The 22,018-nt window shown below is 53.5% G+C and overlaps 1 protein-coding gene across 3 annotated transcripts; it reads left to right on the forward strand.

Moving 5' to 3' along the window:
• Positions 1 to 4,545: 4,545 nt before the first annotated feature.
• On the forward strand, positions 4,546 to 20,077 carry LOC144945855 (nuclear receptor subfamily 2 group F member 1-B-like). 3 transcript variants are annotated; one of them, XM_078874433.1, is made up of 4 exons: positions 4,546 to 4,567; positions 12,308 to 12,725; positions 13,479 to 14,030; positions 18,873 to 20,077. In XM_078874433.1, the coding sequence occupies exons 2-4, from the start codon at positions 12,326 to 12,328 to the stop codon at positions 19,145 to 19,147; spliced, it is 1,227 nt and encodes a 408-aa protein (XP_078730559.1). In that variant the 5' UTR covers positions 4,546 to 4,567; positions 12,308 to 12,325; the 3' UTR covers positions 19,148 to 20,077. The 3 variants fall into 3 exon arrangements, with proteins under 3 accessions (XP_078730559.1, XP_078730557.1, XP_078730558.1); XM_078874431.1 differs by lacking the exon at positions 4,546 to 4,567 and adding an exon at positions 9,623 to 10,160; XM_078874432.1 differs by lacking the exon at positions 4,546 to 4,567 and adding an exon at positions 9,625 to 10,160 and having other exon boundaries at positions 13,497 to 14,030.
• The last annotated feature ends 1,941 nt before the right edge of the window (positions 20,078 to 22,018 follow it).

A 22,018-nucleotide genomic window follows, 5' to 3' on the forward strand; every position in this document is an offset into this window, starting at 1 on the left:
TGGGGAAGCATCGATATTTCCGGGAATCGAACTCATGCTAGCGCACCGCGCACACAACCACATCACCGCTCCGTTATGCGTGTGCGTGAACGTGCGTGATTATATTAAACAAACCAAAAAATCACGATTCACATTATACGTGGTGGACTCACACACAGCCCTGCGTATCTCGCCAGGGTACTCGTATTGCGTGATTGTTACGAGACACAGCTAATTATAAAATATTGATGATGAACGTGATTATAATAGTGATTATACACGGCACCATACGATAGTGTACGATTGCATCTGAGGATCGCGGGATATGTATACGGGGTGGGGAGGTATTCGTCCAGCAGTAGATTGACCATGACTCAAGATGATGATGATAATATATACTTGTTAATTTGCATTAATTGTAAACTGTCAGTTATTTGTGTCGGTCTGTCGGAGCTGTATGTGTGTGTGTGAATGACCACTGTATATGTGTATATGTATATGGGTATGTGTGCGCATGTACGTTCACGTGAGTATTTGCGCCTACGTATTTTAAACCTGCTTACGGAATAGTCAATGAACCCTGAACACCTGGGTTAATCCTGTGACCGCGACTCTTGATGTGGACTCAAAGTGCACCTAGCCTGGCACAATCACTTACAGGCGCATGTCCGTATATGTGTATTTGAATATGAGTTTGTGCGTGTCTGGCTGTGGGGAGCGGTGGCGGAGTGGTTAGCGCATTGCTACAAACCCGGCGACTCGAGTTCGATTCCTGCTCACGACCAAAAAGAGGGAAACAAATCTGACCCGTTACGGGGCCTCCCGGAGGTCAACTCAGCCTTAAATGGGGGCCTGGTACGGACGTGACAAGGCGGTACGAGCGTGGTGTTGGCCACCCACCCCCTCGTGTGCCGTGCCGTCATTCATCGGTCCTCGATAACAGCACTTGCTTCAACAGACTGTGAAGGCTATACGGGGGATCTTTGTCTGTGAACACACTTGTGTGTGTAATGGAGTATGTGCGCTGATGTGCATGCGGGTACACGTGTGGGTGCGTGTGTACAACTGTGGTAGACGTGTCCGTGTTTGTGTGTCTTAGCATGCACGTGTGTGTGTGCACAGGTATGTGTTTGCGCGTAACATTTGTGGGGAGATATATTAAGCCTTGGAAGGTGGGGGGGGGGGTTAAAGAGTTAAATGTTACAGTCATGTTCCAGTAACAGCACAGTGCATATATTAAATATAGATAATTAATATAAAATGCACGTAAAAGTCCAACAGTACTCCGTAACTGTAGAGTCGTCAAATGCATGAATACATTTTGCCGTGTGACACTCAACGTACACATTGAACGCCCATCGTTCCATAGCGGCATGTCATCATCAACCATGATCGATCCACTGCTGGAGGAAGACTTCCCCAAGCCGTTACAGTACATCTCTCACGATGTAACAGGGTCAAATACCTCTCCCCGTATAGCTTCAAAATACTATTGGGGCAAGTGCTCTCAGCGAGCATCTATGAAGGTCAACCCAGCACGGTTAGGTGGTGGGTGGCCAGCACCACGCTCTCAATCTTCCCAGTGCAAAAGTTAAGACCCCTGCACCACGTACTCATTTCAGGCTGAGTCGACCTAGGACAGCGCCAGGACAGGTTCAGGTATTCGCCACCGATGTTGGCCTGTTGGTCGTGAGCAGAAATCGGACTCGGCTGACCGGATTCGTAGTGCAATGCGCTAACCACAACACCGCCGCTCCCCGTAAGCCGAACAATCCACCCACACAGGTCGCATCTAGGCGTTACGACGCGCTCGCACTCCCTGCTGCGACGAAACTGTGTCCACGAAAATACTGAACTTCGACCGAGTGTCGGACAATAACCCCCGTGAGCAATCCCAAGCAAGTAGAATTCCTCGTACGTTGCGCTCATCGTCACACCTGGATTCTTGCGCGCCGCGTGTAGCCAAGCGTGCTCATCGGAGGTGCGGGATGCGAGAGAGGGAGGGCGACACGGGCGGTTCTCGCGTGCGACGCTGGGTGACCGTGGAGCTTGATACCCCCCCCCCCCTCCAATCGGCGAGTTGTGATGCCGAGAAGTTCGATGGGTCGTAAGGCCCCTCACCATACACCCCAATCGGTGTCCCCCCTCCCCGTCTTCCTACCCTCAGTTGAATGTTAATGGACACCGCCCCCCCGACCACTGTGCAACCAGAGCTGATTGACACATTGTGATGGACGGATTATTGAATCTATCTGTGTGGAGCTCTGAGTCTTGTGTGCTCTTGTGTACGTGTGTGTGTGTTCTCGCAGGGACCGGTAGCGCAATGGTAAGCGCCGGGTTATGAACCCGGCGACCCGAGATCGATTCCCGCTCACGGACAACACTGGTCACGATCATCTGAATCTGTCCTGGGCCTCCCCTAGGTCGACTCAGCCTCAAATGAGTACCTGGTGCGGTGTGTAGTAATCATCGCCACTAGGGAGACAAAGGCGGCCGGGCGTGGTTGCTGGCCACCCACCCCCTCGTGTGCCGTGCCGGCCTTCATAGGTGCTACTCGCTAACAGCACTTGCCCCAACATTCTGTTAAGGCTACGCTAGGGATCTGTCTTTGTCTTGTTTTCTACTCGGGTGGCATCTCACGTAGCGCTCGCCGAGTAAAAAAAACTTGCCCAACATTTTGCAGCGAGAGACGTTCTTGGAAAATTGTCCCGAAACTCAGAGTCTCTCTCTCTGTGTCTGCCTCTCCGTTGTAAATAAGCAGCATTATTGCAATAATCAAGGCTCTGTTTTTGTCTACTTAATCTGCCGCTGTCACGAAACAATTCGTAGGTGTACCTCTAAATGAAACGGCTGGCGTTGTCAAGCAGTCTGTTGAGGCAATCGCACTGTGTCTTATCACAGAATAAAAAGAAAACACCGACGATCCGACCAATAACCCTTCTTCAAATGCAACGGATCTTCTTCAGAGCTCTGCAGAAGATTGGGTCGTTGCCCAAGACGTCAGCTCACCATTTTTCTATTATACGGCAGTGTAAATTATTGAACGTTGTTTTATTTTATTTTCTCCATTCATGTCCATATAGACCACCAGAGGTTTCTGGTGACAATGGTTTAGCGCACACGTACCGCGTTTTTGTCGTGAAGACAGATGCACGCGTGACCTTAATTATTCCAGTTAGCGCGGTAGAACGAGTCTCTGTGTGTAGCTACGCGCCAGTACACGTGTGTGTGTGTCAGTGTGTGTGTGTCAGTGTGTGTGTGTCAGTGTGTGTGTGTCAGTGTGTGTGTGTCAGTGTGTGTGTGTCAGTGGGGAGCGGTAGTGTAGCGGTTAGCGCGCTGCGCTATGAACCCGGCGACACGGGTTCGATTCCCGCTCACGGCCAACACCAGTGACGATTATCTGAACCGGTCCCGGGCCTCCCCTAGGTCGACTCAGCCTCAAATGAGTACCTGGTGCTGTGTAAACATTGCCACTGGGGAGACAAAGGCGGTCGGGCGTGGTGCTGGCCACCCACCCCTCGTGTACCGTGGCGGCCTTCATAGGTGCTCGCTAACAGCACTTGCCCCAACAGTCCGTGTTGAGGCAATGCCGCGGGGATATTTGTCTGTCTGCCGGATCATTGCGATGTACAGTCGCGTGTGATCACTGATCACTCCGCTCGCTGCAAGTGAAGTCGTTCCGTGAATGACAGGCGGGCGAACACGTGTGACAGGGCGAGGCATGGATGGCCCCGGGTTAGAGACCTCTGGTCCGGGCTACGTGGGGTCAGGGAGATGGGGGTGGTGCGGGGGGATATATAGAAGAACAAAGACAAAGATCCCCCGTATAGCCTTAAATGACTGCTGGGGCAAGTGCTTTTAGCGAGCACCTATGAAGTCCAGAACGGCACACGGGGGGTGGGTGACCAGCACCACGCCCAGTCGCCTTTGTCTCCCCTAGCGGCAATGTTTTCACGCACCAGGTACTCATTTGAGGCTGAGTCGACCTGTGGGAAGGCCCAGGACCAGTTCAGATAATCGTCACTGATGTTGACCCGTGAGCGGGAATCGAACTCGGGTCACCAGGTTCGTATCGCAGCGTAGCGCTAACCGCTACCCTACACCCCCCCCACGAGGACGGACACACACACACACAGCAGAGTCACGTGGTCACACGTTGGAAGACAACAACGAAGAGGGATTTGAGTCTGCGTGTTATCTCTCTTTCACTCTCTCTCTCTCCCCGTGGTGATCGCTTAGATTTTTCTCCAGGTTCCTCCGGTCTCGCCCTCCTCCTCCTCCTCCACATTTAGAATCGACTTGCGTTTAGATTTTGTTTTTTGGCTGCTTACTACAAATTGCCACGCGTGGCAATGATATCGGCCGCTTCGATGAACTACAATCGCGTATGGCCAGCCAGGGTCGCCACTAATAGCTGAGAGCTCTGTGTGCTTCTAACTAGGCAGGTACACAATGATGTACGGGGCTGACACGGACAGACACGAGGGGCAAGGAGACATTATAGAGAGACACCGACCAACAAGGGCAGACACATGGAGGCATACGGACACACGGGAGACGATATGGGGAGGCACCTCCAATTAGCACGGTAAGCTACGTACGGTGCGAAAGAAATTCAACGTACATACCAGGTATGTGGGGGTACAATCCGCCCATCACAGGAGCATCACACGGTCCGGCTCGGTTACCTACCCGTGGCTTTTTTGGGGGGTTCAGTGTCTTGAACCGCAACTGAATTAAAATGTTTCCGCCTTGTACACGATGATCTAATTACCTAATCTGAAATGTCTTTCTCAACAGGTGATTGAATGTTGAATATTGTGAAAGCGATGGGCGGCGAGTTTGAACGTATTTCGCAAAAAGTTGATTGAGATTGGTGGAAGACTTGTAGTGAAGCGGTGTTTTCACGGCAATGTATTCTTGTTATTCTGGTGTTGTATCTAAAAACGGAGCACCACATGCATGAGCACACAATGTGGTTGCGTACTTCAACGATATCTGTTGACTCGAATCGGCCAAAAGTTACTCAAGTTGCATTCAGAAATATATCATTGCACGACTCATACGTGCATATAGATATATACACACACACATAACGATGTGCGTGTTTAGTAGGGGAGCGGTGGCGCAGTGGTTAGCGCGTCTGCATCCAACAAATCCTGCGAAGTGATTCCGATTCCCGGCCGGGGTCCTGGGTTTCCCCTCCCCCCCCCTGCCCTCTCTTCCTCTTCCTTTACCAACCAGCGTGGTGAAATATTCTCGCACCAAACTCGCATGACCCTCGGGAGCAGTAGAAGAATATCGCCGCCGTGCGTGATGCACGGCGGCGATATGTGAACATGTAAATTGGTGGCCGCTTGGCTGGCAATGCCACCGTGGAGGTCTCACGGTGAGGTGTGGGTGAGGACGCCCAGAGAGGCTTTCGTTTCTTTGCAAAGCTGCGCCTACTGTACCTTGACCTTTAGGCCTTTTTTTACAGCGTTTTTATTGATTTACAGCTCTCCACAAACACCGCAACGACACCGCGAGCCGCTCGCATTCCTCACCGACCTCCTCCTGCCGCTCTCTGCAACACTCGCCCGGGACCGCGTACTCGCGATCTCACTCGCTCGCTCACTCGCTCACTCAATCGCACACTCGCACGCTCGCTCGCTCGCTCACTCACTCGCTCGCACGGTCACTCACTCACTCGCTCGCACACTCGCTCGCTCGTTCGCACGCACGCTCACTCACTCACTCACTCGCTAACTCACTCACTCGCACGGTCACACGCTCACTCGCTCACTCACTCACTCACTCGAACGCTCACTTACTCGAACGCTCACTCACTCGCACGTGCACTCACTCACACGCTCACTCACTCACTCACTCGCACGCTCGCACGCTCACTCACTCGCTCACTCACTCGCACGCACGCACGCTCGCCCACAATGACAAAACAATATCCACCCCTAGATCAAGTGGTTCTCTAACTTTCGCTGCAGCCATGCACCCCTTTGGTTCTCAATCGTCCAAAGCAATGTGATCATGTTCGTGGACACTAAAGGGTTTGAGGAAACTTACGGTGCCCGTGGCTTTATTTGTGTTTCCGATGATTTAGCTTCGAAAATAAAACCTGGCCATGTCTGGCACCCCCAGAAAAGAGCACCCCCAGGTTAAGAAGCACCAACCTCGAGACAATTGCTGTTTGCGAGTGCCAGGAGGGTGGGTAGGTGGGTGGACATGACCGCGCACGGTCGCCTTTGTCTCCCTTTATCTCCCCCCACTGCCGATATTTGACACGCGGTATGTTGAACTTCTGTCGCACCGTACGTAGCCAAGCGTGCTAATAGGAGGTGCTCAGAACCGTTTCAAATATTCGCTGCCACTGCTTATGTATTGGTTGTATATTGGTTGTGTATTGGTTGTATATTGGTCGTGAGCCGTGAATCGAACTTGGCTCGCCGGGTTTTTGTTCCGTGGCGCAGTGCGCTAACCACTCCACCGCCGCTCCCCGCACAGATTACACGCTCGCAAATACAAAGATCCCCCGTATAGCCTTAACAGACTGTTGGCGCAAGTGCTGTTAGCGCGCCAGCCCCACGCCCGCGCCGCCTTTGTCTCCTGAGTGGCGACGTTCGCACAACGCGCTAGGTACTCATTTGAGGCTGAGTTGACCTAAGGGTTCAGACAATCGTCACTGGGTGTTGGCCGGGTGTTGCGGGAATCGAACCCGCGTCGCCGGGTTCGCAGCGCACCGCGCTAACCGCTACACCACCGCTCCCCATGCACACGCACACAAATTCCTGTGTATTGGTGAAAGTGCTGTTAGCGAGCGCCAATTAAGGACGGCGCGACGCTTGAGGGCTGAGAAGGGGGGTTGGGATGCCTCCCGTGGCCGGCACAACGCCCGGGCCGCTGCTGATATTTCTCATTAACGCCAGGTGCTCGTCGCGTGAGGAGGCTAAAGCAGTCACCTGGGGGAATTGCGATACGTACGGCTCGTCGCTTTGGGCTGGATGTCGAACTCGGATCGCCGCGAACATACAGAACGAAGACAAAGATGTCCCGTGTAGCCTCAACGGACTGTTGGGGCAAGTGCTGTGGGCGAGCATCCTTTGAAAGCCGTAACGGCGCACGAGGGCGAGTGGTGGGGGGGGGGGGGTTTCTAACACCACACCCGGTCGCCTTTGTCTCCCCAGTGGCGATGTTCATACACCGCACCAGGAACTCATTTGAGGCTGGTGTTTGCCGTGAGCGGGAATCGAACTCGAGAACGTCCGGTGCGCCCTTCACCACCGCTCCCTACACATATGTATATGTATATGAAGACAGACAAAGACAAAGATCTCCCGTGTAGCCTCAACAGACTGTTGGGGCAAGTGCTGTTAGCGAGCACCAATGAAGGTCAGAACGGCACACGAGGTGGTGGGTGGTCTGCACCACGCCCGGCCGCCTTTATCTCCCCAGTGGCGATGTTTTTTACGCACCAGGTACTCATCTGAGGCTGAGTCGACCTAGGCGAGGCCCAGAACCGGTTCAGATAATCGTCACTGGTGTTGGCCGTGAGCGGGAATCGAACCCGGGTCGCCAGGTTCGTAGCGCAGCGCGCTAACCGCTACACTACCGCTCCCCACTGAAGGGGTGTATATGTGGATTGACACACTCACACTCTCACGGATCTGTGTCCACGTGCGTGCGCATCGCAGCCGACGTATGGATGGTGGTTGTGACAACAGGGCTATCGCGTTCTACGAATCCACGAGTAATTATGATCACGGTATTTCTAACGGTGGAATCGCGCGCCGATTATAATCTGCTCGACTTGAATTCCGAATAGCGCATTAAATGCGCATTGTTTTTAGTTTTGTCATTAAGCGACCTCGGTTTTTTTGTTATCGCGGTATGAACGCGTACGATGGACAATATGCAAGAATCAGAGAAAGAAGTTAATTTCCCGAGTGTAGCCCATTGAGCTAAGGAGTTCATTTTCAAGGGCGACTCGTCCAATGCAATATAACGATGCTAACATATCCTAGAATATACGTGCGCGGTAATATATATGATAATATATATGCAATTTAATAATAACTAAAACAAACTTTGGGTGTCTGACCCGTAGAAGCGAGCGGCTCACGATCGGATGGTTGCGAGTTCAGATCTTGGTTGGAGGTTGACTCAGCCCATCACCCGTGCAGGGCCGATAAAACGAATACCACTGCAAGTATATGGAGAATAAAAAAAACCGGTGGTGGTCCTATGGATACACTCGTCCGCCCGTCCATAGCCACGAGGAATTTCCACCACTGGCTCAGCACTATAAACGGGAGATATGAGCACTTAATACCTCAAATGGAAATTTGAGCGGGATATCACTTCGACTTTGTAGGGGGCGATTGGGGGGGGGGAGGGGAAGTGAATAAAATAAAACTATACCAACAACAAAAAACACACAAGAAGTGTAACCCGCGTCTCCCCGGCCACACGTCTCCGCGCATTGCGAGATGAACTCTGGGTTAGTCGGGGCACATGGGGTCCGGCGCGTGCCGCTTACCAGCCAGGACGTCCTCGGCACGATACACCCCGGGGTCTTGCAGCCGAGCTTGCGAGCCTCGAAATGGATTTAGATATAGAGCAAGGGGGGGGGGGGGGTGGGGGACAAAGAGGGCCTTGGTTGGGGTAGAGTGGACCCCGCTAGGAGCCGAGTGGTATTGAACAGAGACGCGCGGTTATGCGACCGGACCCCCGAGATATTTGCTCGCGTGTGTGTGTCTCTGTGTGTGTGTGCACGTGCGTTCTCGTACACACACACACACATTGATGCTGCTAAGCGACTGCTTTTTAAGTCGGGGTATCGGTGCCAAAGGGGGAACCCCCTGTGCTGAGCGGGGTCCCCAGCCCCTATATGGGGATGGGGGCTGGATGGCCGGGGTCGCGCGACCCCCTCGAAACCGCCTTTGTCGTCGGCTGAGTGTCTGGGTCGCTTGGAAAGCCGACCACGTTCCGACTGCGCCCCTGCTGACCCACGCATCAACGGCTAGAGGCCCCCCTCTTTCCATAGCCCTGCACCCCCCCCCAAACTCGTAAACAACAACAACAGCAGCAACAAAGCAAATGCTGGTTAATCAGACGAATAATAATGAGACCGTAAAGATGTGTATTTATTCTATGATGTGCGTAAATCTGAACGATAATCCACCGCTATTACGCCGCAGGCTGCGTGTTGCGTCTAAATAATAATGATAACGCTTTAACGTGTGCGCGAAAAATTTGAAAACCTTCCCTAAAATTAAATTAAAAACCCCACTTTGCCTCTTGCATTTCATTATTGTTATTGCTCGTAAAAAAATACTAATCCTAATGTATACATTCTTACGATGCACGTGCGATTTGCACCCGTGAAATAATCGCGAGTGTTAATCGACACGGCGTCAATGAATTGCCCCACCTATGCAGCTCGAGGCAGTTGCGAGCTCCACTAACGGACCTTGGGTTTGGCTACGAATTCGTGCGCCAATGTTAATTTCGCTCGCCCGATGCTCGTCGCATGCGCCGCCGTGCGAGTCTCTGCGCCCACAATCGCAGCGGTGTTATTCTCTTCCGGTCGCCCAAATTAAAACAAAAAAAAATCACTGCCGAGCGGTCGGAAGTCTCGTACCGCTGCGCGCGGGGAGGAGCAGGCGTGTACATGGAAGCTCTCGCTGCGCGCTCCAAGAATCACTCCCTCCACATCGCCGACGACCGCTCGACGTTTCGCTTAGGACGAAAGCGAAGCCGCGTCCGCGTTGCGCGCGTTCACGACGCCGCGTCGCCTCCACGTTCGCTCGTTCGCTCGCTCGCTCGCCCACGTGTGCGCGCGGGATGGATGCGTGCAGTGTAAAAGCCGACGTGATCTCACGCTAGGTGGCAGCAGGACTACAGGCGAGAAGAAGTCGGCTACGTCGGCGTTACGAGGCGTTAGTCAAAGGAGGCCACGATCAGAGTGAATCAGAGAGAGAGACTCGGAGGAGAGAGACACACACACACAGAAGAGTCTGGGGAGACAGGACGCCGCGCGCGAAGCTCAGAGCGCAAACCTCTTCCTCCTCTTCGTCTCTTCACGGAGCCGCGCAGAGGAGGACGAGACCTCGATGACTTCGGACCATCTCCTCCAGTCGACGCTGAGACACAGACACTGCGGTTTGTGTCCTTGGCTGAGCGTGGTAAATCTGGCTTCACGCATTCATTAACACGCGCTCGTTGTGTGCTGTTGTTTTGTCCGCTAAGCGCCGGTGAATGAATGAGCGGCTCGCACTTTGCGCCTCGCGCGTGTCCCCCCCTCCATCCACCCCTGCCTATCTGCCTCTCTCTCTCTCCCTGTGCGCGTTGCGTGCGGCACCGCGTCCCGTAACGCGAGCGGCCGGGTTTCTCGGGGTGTGCGTGCGGCGGCAACAGCCAGCAGAAGCAGCAACAGCAGCAGCAACAGCAGCAACGACAACAGCAGTAAGCAGTAACATCAGCAGTAACAACAGCAGCAGTAGCAGCAGCAACAGCAGCAGCAGTAGCAGCAACATCAGCAGCAACAACAGCAGCAGCAGTAGCAGAAGCAGCAGCAACAGCAGTAACAGCAGCAGTAGCAACAACAGCAGCAGCAGTACCAACAGCAGCAGTAACAGCAGCAGTAGCAGCAGCAACAGCAGCAGTAGCAGCAGTAACAACAGCAGCAGTAACAACAGTAGCAGTAACAACAGCAGCAGTGACAACAGCAGCAGCAGAAACAACAGCAGCAGTAACAACAGCAGCAACAGCAGCAGCAACAGCAGCAGTAACAGCAGCAACAGCAGCAGTAACAGCAGCAACAGCAGCAACGGCATCAGCGTGCGTGTTGCACTTTCTACTCACGCCGGTTCGAGCACCGCGGTGGCCGTGGCCGTGGCCGCGCGCGGGGGGGGGACTCCGAGACTCCGGCGTCGCTAAGATGACAACGCGGCTGGTCGCGGCGATGGGAACGAGAGGGCCAATTGTTTAATTGCCCCCGCAGGTTTTTGGGGCGCCGCATCTCAGCGCTGTCCGCGAAGCCCCCAGCCAACCCGCACCCTCACCACGAGACTCCCAACTCCCCGCCCCTCACCCACAACGCACGGCTCACCCACAACACCATCGCATCACCCACCCACCCACTAGCCGGCCGGTCAGCCCCCTTTCCCAACTCTCCCCAGCCTCTCTCTCTCCCCTTACGCACCCCACCTCCTTAGTCTCTCGCGCCACCTCCAACTCCGAGGCTTCGCCCCCCCACACCCACCCACCCACCCTCCATCTCTCTCACCCAACCCCGCCGCCTCTCCTCACACGCTCTCCTCCCGAAGGAAGCAGAAGACGGGAGAGAAAAAAAAATAGATTCCCCTTCCCCACTCCTGCCGAGGTCTGGCCCCTCCTACTGGACACATCTCCCCCCCCCCCCGCGGTCCAACCATTCGCCTTTGATTATCAGCTGCCAACAGACCTCTCCTCGGCGCACCCTGACACGCCGAGCCTTATATGGTAGCGGTCGTCATAGAGACGTGTCACTTTCAGCCGTCGTGTCAAAGTTCACTATATACCGACATCCGCGGCTCGGTTGCCTTCAGAGGCACATTTCGCGGCGAGCCGCTCCCGTCGCGACTGCGCACGGAGCGCTCCTAGCCTGAATATTTGATTGGGGGGGGGGGGGTGAGTGTTTTTTTCTCCTTTTTCTATAAGGGGGCGAGCGTCGAGCCAAACGCCTCCTTTGTGCGTGCGCCTCGCCTGCCGAGGGTTTGCTCTGAAATTGTTTCGCTCCGGGAAGAAAAGAGGTGGTGGTGGGGAGGGGGGGCGGGAGAGAGAGAGAGAGAGACACTGAGAGCGAAGAGACACAGAGAGAAGAGAGAGAGAGAGTGGCGAGAGAGAGAGAGGGGAGAGGTGGAAGAGAAAAAAAGAGTCGTGAAAGAAGTGTCCAGCAGCGCTCCTCGCTCGCTCGCTCACGCGGCGTTCTCCGCTGGTGCTTGCTCGCCGCCCGCACTGCCTCTCATCTTTAACCCTTGCCCGGGTTTATTGGCTTCCTGAATGGCTGGATGCGCTCTGCCCTGGACCCGGCCTCCCGACACTCACGTCTCCTGATCGCCCGCCCCGCTCCCGCTCCGCTTCGCTCCTCCGCTCTCCTTCTCATCACCAACGCCGCCTCCACTCTCCGACGTTCCCCCCGTCCGCTCCGCGCCGCGCTCGCATAGACGGGCGTCTTCCGTCGGCCGCGACTCCTTCGGCCGCCGCTCCTTCGCTCTCCTCATCCTCTTCGGCTGCCTCCTCCTCCTCGTCCTCCTCCTCCTCCCCCCACGTCTCTTCCCCCCTTCCCCAGGCATCTCCTCGCCGCGCTATGGCAATGGTTGTCGGGCCGTGGCGAGACCCGCAGGACGAGATGGCGGGGCCGCCGAGCCAGACCGGGCAGCCGCCCCTCGCTCCGGCGGCCGGGCCGCACACCCCGCAGACGCCCGGACACGCAGGGCCGCCCCCGACGACTCCCGGACAAGGCAGCACGCAGGGGGACAAGCAGCAGTCCAATGTGGAGTGCGTGGTGTGCGGCGACAAATCGAGCGGCAAGCACTACGGACAGTTCACGTGCGAGGGATGTAAGAGTTTTTTCAAACGGAGTGTCCGCCGGAACCTGACCTACACGTGCCGCGCCAACAGGAACTGCCCCATCGACCAGCACCACCGCAACCAGTGTCAGTACTGCCGCCTCAAGAAGTGCCTCAAGGTCGGCATGCGGCGTGAAGGTGCGTGTGCCCAGCGAATCTGTGGACACGAATGACAGCAGCCATCTCGCACGCATGCACACAAACACGCAAACGCACGCACGCACGCGCGCGCACGTACACGACAGATGTTTACACGTGGACAATTGTTACGCGGCACATGTACACACGCGCACACACATGCGCGAGCGCGCACGCGCTTTACACGGACGTCTTAACGTTTTGTAAATATTTAGCGATGCCGTTTACGTTCAAATGTTTGCGTTAGAGATTTTTTTTTTTTCGTCAATAGCTCCGTGTGATTTATTGTCTGAGAAACGGACGTACGAGAATGCTTAGTTTGTTTTCTTCTTATTCTTGTGTTTGAGTGTAACGCACACGGCAATTGCGCAAGTTAAAACGTGCTCGCTAACGCAGTAGTGTTTCACAACGATAATAATAATAATAATTAAACACTCAAACGCAAAGGTTTCAAGGTGCATTCGGACCCGCGCGTGTGTTCGACGCAGCGTGTGTTTAGCGACACGTGATTTCACAACGCCATCTATATTTCACACTTGCACACACACACACACGCGCGCGCGCGCGACACCGCTAAAGTTAAACACACGCACGCGCATCTCCAATTCGGCGCGTCACGTGCTTATTATTTAAACGTCGCGTTTGAAATCTCGCACCGATGCCGTTGAAGTGTTGAGCAGCTCGGGTTATTCTCCAGCTGCTGCCCCGAGTCTCTTGGTTATTCGCGTGGGTTGTGACTTCTTTTAATTGCAGCTCTTGTCCCCTTTCCAGCCGTGCAGCGGGGTCGACTGGCACCCACTCAGCACCCCAATCCGGCGCTGCAGTACGCCCTGGTGAACGGCGACCCTCTGAACGGCCACTCGTACCTCTCGGGCTACATCTCGCTGCTACTGCGCGCCGAGCCTTACCCCACGTCACGCTACGGCAGCCAGTGCATGCAGCCCAACAACATCATGGGCATTGAGAACATCTGCGAGCTGGCGGCGCGTCTCCTCTTCAGCGCCGTGGAGTGGGCGAGGAACATCCCGTTCTTCCCCGACCTGCAGATCACGGACCAGGTGGCGCTGCTACGACTCGTGTGGAGCGAGCTGTTCGTGCTGAACGCGGCGCAGTGCGCCATGCCGCTCCACGTGGCCCCGCTGCTCGCCGCCGCGGGACTCCACGCGTCGCCCATGTCCGCCGATCGCGTGGTGGCCTTCATGGACCACATCCGCATCTTCCAGGAGCAAGTGGAGAAGCTCAAGGCGCTGCACGTCGACTCTGCCGAGTACAGCTGCCTCAAGGCCATCGTGCTCTTCTCCACCGGTGAGTCGAGCGAGTCGAGTGAGCCGGCGAGCGAGCGAGTGGGGGAGCAGGGGGGTAGACTCACAACCAGCAGCAGCAGCACCGCCACCGCGACCACCGCTAGCAGCAGCAGTAAGCACCACCACCAAGAGTAGCACCACCAGCACCCAGTCGTTTGGCGTCACCCTTCACCGCGTGTGCTTTGCCTGTGTGCGCTAAGGGTGGCGAGTGAACGCATCTCAGCGCCTGGCAGCCGCGTCGCTGTGCCTCGATCCATTGCACCGCGCGTGTCATTTCGACAAATATCCATTACGCGCGTAATTAGGTAAATTTATTTACGCATTTATATAAAAAGAGAGCTGAGTATACACGATGATGATATTATTATCAGCAGTGTGTTTTTTGAGGAACTATCGCAACGAAACAAGTAATTAATTAAACGCGTCTGTTGACCCGGCCTTCGACGTGAAACTAAATACGTGTGTCTACTGATACATATATACATAGATGCCCTTCTTGTACTATATATATATATTTATCTAACTGCTACCATTGACATTGATATGTAAGCAGTTAGATCTCATTGGGAGTAGCAGGAGGGTGCGTGTAACTAGCGAGGGACAAAAAGGCTCCCCCCCCCCCGAGCGAGAGAAGCAATGAGGACACGGAAAGCCGTGGGGCCCATTAAGTGCCGAGCGCGTCGCGAACACGGAACGGCCCCAGCGGGTTCCGCCGTGCCCCACACCGGCTGCGATCTGACCCACACGCACACTCCCTCGCAGCAAACGCCGGCCAGAAGGGCCGGAGATCGTGCACACACTGTGGGTGGGGGGGGGGGCTGCTAACTTGGGGAGCCCCTGCCAAACGCAGTGCAAACATCCTTCCCATGTATTCCCATCGCGTTCACCGCCACCATCGACCAAAACGACCACCACCACCACCCCCATTACATGCAGCGTATACGCTTGTGTGTACACTATTTCACGCACACACACACACGCGCGCGCGCGCACGTGTGTGTCCATTCACTTTTAAAACAACCACTGCTCTCTGTGCGTTCATTCGCTGCGTAATGCATTCGCACATTCACATGTGTGAGTGAGTATGTGTATATATATGTGCGTGTGCATATGTATGTATGTATGGTGAGCGGTAGTGTAGTGGTTAGCGCACTGCGCTTACAAACCCGGCGAACCGAGTTCATTCCCGCTCGCAGCTAATACCAGTGACGATTATCTGAACCAGTCCTGGGCCTCCCCTAGGTCGGCTAAGCCTCAAATGAGTACTTGGTGCGTGTGTAAACATCGCGGCTGGGGAGACAAAGGCGGTCGGGCCGTGGTGCTGGCCACTCACCCTCCGTGCGCCGTTGCCAGCCCATCATAGGTGCTCGCTAACGGCACTTGCCCCTACAGTCCGTTAAGGCTATAGGGGGGATCGTTGTCTTTTGTATATGTGCGTGTGATTACGCTTTCACTGACGTGCGTGATTGCATATCTCTAAACCGGTGGGGAGGGCGCGGTTCAGAACAGAGAGCTATCTATTGAATTGTTAGGGGAGTCACTTGGTAGAGTTTTAAAAAGTTAAGTTCTCCGTGAATGGGTTTAACGTTGCGGGGTTAATCCGCCAGGCAGTACCACTAATCCGGCCTCGCGTCGAGCAATAAACCCGTTCATCCACCCGGGGTAGTGGCTCGCAGAGGAGAGGCAGCCCCCTTACAAGACGATAGCCAACTCCAGCTCCCAGCGCTAGCCTCGGCTAAAACACTCGCATCGGCTATAAGACGAGCATCGTCTACAATACTCGCAGCAGCTCTGGCATTTGCTATAGATATGCCCACTATGTATGGTGAACTTATTTCGCTAGCATTCACGATACCACTAACATCAGCTATAACTCTAGCATCATGCATACCATTGGCATTCACTACAGGACTAACATTCACAACAGCACTTGCATCAACTATAACGCTGGTATTCACTATAATACTAGCATCAGCTATTACACTATCATCGGCTACAATACTAGCATCAGCTGTTCGACTAGCATCGGCTACAACACTAGCATCAGCTATAGCACGAGCGCTTACTATACCGATCACAGTAGAACTATCTCTAACAGTAACACCAGTGCTAATGCTATCCCCTTACAAGTTTACAGTCCAGGACTATCAGCAGCACAGATTGTCGCTGAACTAACACGGGCATTAACGCCAGCAGTAACTCTATGCCGAACAGCCGCACCAACAACACATGCGTTTGTGAAAACAATCGCCGACCCTGGCTGTGACACCAGCTCTAACTCTCACTTTAGCAGCACTAACGCGGTCACTATAATTACTAGCGCTATCCTTGACACCACCACTACCTCGAGCTGGAACACTCGCACTGACATGAGCAATTGCACTAACTCCCGCTCTAGCACGTGCCCTAACTCTATCCCTAACACTAACACCATATCGCGCACTAACACCAGCACTAGCTATTGCTGTAACATTAATACTGACGCTTTAAAGACAGCACTAACACTATAGCAATATCTGCAACACTGAGGACTAACGCCAAGCTTGAAGCACTAACTCAGTGAAGTAACACGTGCAGAGTCCCCATCACCAACATCAAATACAAAGATCCCCCGTATAGCCTGAACAGACTGTTGGGGCAAGTGCTGTTTGCGAGTAGCACCCTGTGGGTGGCCAGCCCCACACCCGTCCGCCTTTGTCTCCCTCGGCGGCGATGTTGTTGACACACCGCACCAGCTACTCATTTGAGGCTGAGTCGACCACCACCATCATCATCATCACCACCGCCATCAGCAAGCATCACAGAGTCGTCTGTATTGTCAACTCGCAACTCACCGCAGCCGTTCCTTAGTTCCTTAGTGAGCTGCGTAACTGCACACGCGATCATTATCATCAAACGGCACATTTCGACAAGGTACTCCCGAAGAGACACTCGTGTACTCGGCAATTGTTATTCTATATAATTTAACACAACTCGCTAGCTGGTCATTCAATTTTAAACGGTTGTTTTTTTGTTGTTGTGTTGTTGATGTTGTCACCGGCATATTTGGTACTAATTATAGCAATGCTAACGACGTGCAGTGTAATATTGAACGCGTTAACAATGCTCGTGATGTGTGAGTGGGGAGCGGTGGTGGAGTGATTTTGTACTGCACCGCGCTACCGAACCTGGCGACCCGAGTTCGATTCAGTGACGTCTAACATCAGTGACCAATATTGACCCGGTCCTGGGCTCTCACCGCAAGGTCACCTCAGCCTTAAATCAGAACCTGGTGGTTGGTGTGTGTGTGTGTGAACATCGGCACTTGGGAAACAAAGGCGGCCTGGCGTTGTGCTGACCAACCACCCCCTCGTGGTGCGGTGCCGGCCTTCATATAGGTGCTCGCTCACAGCATTTGCCCCAGCAATCTGTCAAAGGCTATACGGGGGATCTTTGCCTTTGTCGAGACTCGTGGAGACACCAACGGGATGGGTTTGAATCCCGTCCCGCCGGCGTGGCTGCTATCGAACGCCGATTGCTCGTCATTAGCACGATTACCCAAAACAATTGGGACAGTCGTGAGCGTCGGCAAGTTCTTAAAAGTAACCCCCCCCCACACACACACACACGCAATCCACACACACATGACACACCGCACACACACCACACACAAACATCACACACCACACACACATCCCACACACCCCGCACACACATCACACACATCACACACACCGCACACACACACCGCACTTCACACACACCGCACACATACACCGCACATCACACACACCGCACACATACACCGCACACACACACCGCACTTCACACACACCGCACACATACACCGCACATCACACACACCGCACACATACACCGCACACACACACCGCACTTCACACACACCGCACACATACACCGCACATCACACACACCGCACACATACACCGCACACACACACCGCACACACACACACACACAACGCACACACATCACATCACACACCGCACACACACGCCACACACACCACACACACACACCACACACGCACCACACACACCGCACACACACCGCACACAACGCACACACATCACACACCGCACACACACACCACACACACACATCGCACATACACCGAACACACACACATAACACACACACACACCGCACACACTGCAAATAACGAACTCAGCTCCGGATATTTTCCCTATAGGCAGTTGTAAGCCGAACCGGCTATGCTTGTTCGCATGCCCGTGTCTGTGTGTTTACGCTGTGTGTAGTAGTAGTAATAATAATAAACGCCCTGCCTGGTTTCGGGGGGGTGGGGGGGGACCTTTGGCCGTAGCCTCCCCACGACTCGTATCCGCACAGCTCAGCGAACCTCGCGAGCCCGTGAGTCGAGGGGTGGAACGCGCACGCGACGGGCCGACTCGCGTCTCTCTGACGGCCGCTCGCTTCGCACCCAAATCGGCTGCTCAATGTGGCACGATGCCTCCTCCCTCTCTCTCACGGCGCTTGATGACGACGCTCATGCCGCTGCCGCTGATGATGATGCTGTTGCTGATGCTGCTGATGATGATGATGCTGTTGCTTATGCTGCTGCTGATGATGCTGATGCTGTTGCTGATGCTGCTGCCGCTGATGATGATGCTGATGCTGTTGCTGCTGATGCTGCTGCTGATGATGATGATGGCAAGGCGCGTCCTAAGGCCGCGCGGACAGTCCATCGCAGCATCAGTCTGCCCCCCCACCCCACCCCATCTCACCATGTTGTCTCGTCCGTGTGCCCCCCCTCCCTCCTCCTTCCCCTTTTTCCCAATGGCCCCCTACCCCCCCCCCCCCCAATTGCCGTGCCTCGTCAAAGACGCGTGCGGCCTCTCGGACTCGGCGCACATCGAGAATCTGCAAGAGAAGTCGCAGTGCGCCCTGGAAGAGTACGTGCGGAGTCAGTACCCCAACCAGCCGACGCGCTTCGGCAAGCTGCTGCTACGCCTGCCCTCCCTGCGCACGGTGTCCTCGTCTGTCATTGAGCAGCTGTTCTTCGTGCGCCTGGTAGGTAAAACTCCCATAGAGACTCTCATCCGTGACATGCTGCTGTCCGGTAGCAGCTTCAACTGGCCTTACATGCCGATACAATAGAGGCGGGCTTGGGTGGAGAATGAAGGTGGTGGTGGTGGTGGTGGAAGGAGCGGCAGGAGGAGGAGGAAGGCCGCATTGTGTTTGGCCAGCCAGCCCCTCCAGCCCGCACCGCACGGCACGATGATGATGATGATGGCGGCATGTGGAAGACGGCCTCGTGTTGTAAATAGAAGAGACGCGGACTCGATTAATGTCCATTATTATATATATAAAATGAGTGAGAGATAAAGCGTGCGCGCGTGCGTGTGCACGCGAGAGAGAAACACACACACGCACAGAAACATGTGTCCGCGATGCTGGTTGTTAGAAGATTTCGTGTAGTGTAGGACATGATGCTCTTAGTCGATGTTTTGTAAAAAAAAAAGAAACGGACACGAGAATAACACGGACTTGTTTAATTCATTTCCCTTCCCCTTATTCTTCAATGGCGTCCTGTAAAAGATGAGCGAACGACAGACACGAGATGTGATTGATGAATTACCGTAAAACATTTTTTCCATTTGGGGGTTTGTGTTTCCCAGATTCTTGTAAAATCGTTCACGTGTCTCTACGTAATTCATAGCTGTTTTGTATTTCCTGGTTGCAAACCAGATTCGTTGTGATGGTTACTAATAATTTTGATATAGCCATTTTTCATATTCAGTATATATAAAAAAAAAACACAAAAAGAGGTCTGTGCGTGTGTCATATCCTTGTGAGCCGTGGTTTTTTTAAGGAAACACACAAAAAAACACTTACTAAAAAAAAACCTCGAGAATATGACACGAGCGACACCGGGGGACTCGACGGTATTGACAAGGGCGACTCGGGAGTCGAAGTCGTCCGTGCGTGCGCTTGGAGCTGTGTGCGGTCTTTGGAGGGATGCGGCACAGCGCGTGCGTGCGCGTGCGTTCGTGCGCGTGCGTGATGCGTACACGCACCGCGTAAATGCTGGGGGGGGGGAGGGGGGCGGCTGGGGCTGGGATGGGGGGGGGGGGTTGGGCTAAACTGCACCCTGATGAACTCGAGCAAAAACTAAGAGAGAAGTGAAACACGATTGAATTATTCCGATTTTTATTATTAATTATTAGTCGGGCGAGTGTACACACAATGAATTACTTGGGGTGGGGGAGGGGGGGCAGGGGGGACTTCCACGTGTTACCTCCCGGATTACGATGATGACGATGATGACGACGATGATTATGATGATGACGGTGATGATGATTATGATGATGAATATGTCGCTAATATTGAAAGAGGAGGGATATTAAAAAAAAAACACCTCGCCTACTTCTTTCTCGCCTCCGTTAAAAAAAAAAATTCGGGGGGGGGGTCTTTTTGTGTTTCTGAAGACTTTTTCCGTGTGTTGGTAGCAAGAGGCCTGTATTATTTTGTCCAAGATGTTCGATGCACTTATGTTATTATTAAAGTTTTTCCTCTTCCATACAAAACAACGATTGCCTCGCAGGGTTTCTGTAAGGGTGACGGATTCGCGTAACAACAACAACAACAACAGCAAACAAACAAACACAACGATACGGTTTATTTTATATAAATTATTACCATGATAATCGCCATTATTATTATTTTTTTTTTATATAAATATCATCACACGCGTTGGTGGTGGTGGTGTTTTTTTCTTCTTCTTCCCATTGTGACGCGATTTTAGACGTCCATCCGTCGAGTGTCGCCACGTGAATTTTTAGCCCCCCCCCCCTCCTCCCCCCGCTGACCCCCACCCTCTTCGCCCCGCCCCCGCCCCCACTTTTACCGAAATTTCCGTCGAACATGAAGGCCGGAGGCGAGACGCGGGGAGGGGGAGAGCTTAATAGCTCATCGGATTTCTCCAGTAAAAATAAATATTCTGATTCTGAGAATTCGTCCATGGATTCGTGACCCACGTTGATGGGGGGGCGGGGGGGGGACACGCGGGCGGTTGCGGGCAGAGGGGGGGGGCAGCAGCGCCCCCTAAAATCAACAGCGATGCAGTGCAGCGCTATCCCTCGTGGTGTGCAATCGGACGCATTGTGTCCGCGTTTACGGGCATGCCTTTTTTTGTAATTATAATTTAATGTTTTTTTTTTTATTTCCCTATCCTCTCTCCCGTTTTTTTTTTGCTTGGGGAATTGACAATTATTTCTGTCGCATCCTTTTTATATGTGTGTGTGTGTTTGTTTGTTTCGTCTTAAGATATCAGCAGCATCAGCATCAGGATGTTCTCCACGTGCATGTGCGTTGTACCTCTCTTGAACGGATTGAGTCGTTTCGCGCGTTGTGCCTCCCCCCCCCCTTCGCCCCTCCACCCCCGCCCCCCCGTACCGTATATCGAACAATACCTCACCCTGGCACATCCCCCTTTGTCTCCCTCCTTGCTGCATCACTAATTTGCTGAATTACAAAAAAAATGCAATAAAAGCAAAATTGTTCAACATATTCCTGTATCTCACAATTTGCACTCTGTCTAAATTAAGCGCAGCCTGGTGCCGTGTCCGACAAAACCCGCACAGAATCGTGGGCTCATGCGGTTCCCATGAATTGCAATAGTGCGGCAGGGTCATTGTGTTGAGTTGCGCAAGAAGCGAATGGGTAACATCCATCACAGACGCCCATGATTTATACACATATATGTATTTTTTTTAATTATATATAGAGAGAGAGAGAAAAAAAAACACCACGCATGACATAAAATATTGAATGCTCGCGAATATTCCCACCGAGGTACCAATACGAATAGGCGAGCATGTGTGCACGTGTGCGTACATTTTTCAAACGTGCGCGCCTGTGCAATGCGCACCTGCATGGCGCTTACACGCGGCTAAACAAGCAAGCAAACGCACGATCCTTTTAAACACGTGGAGGCGTAGCAGCGAAAACATAACAACACAATCTGAG

This window comes from Lampetra fluviatilis, chromosome 39 (genome assembly GCF_964198595.1).
Source record: "Lampetra fluviatilis chromosome 39, kcLamFluv1.1, whole genome shotgun sequence".
Taxonomy (NCBI): Eukaryota; Metazoa; Chordata; class Hyperoartia; order Petromyzontiformes; family Petromyzontidae; genus Lampetra; species Lampetra fluviatilis.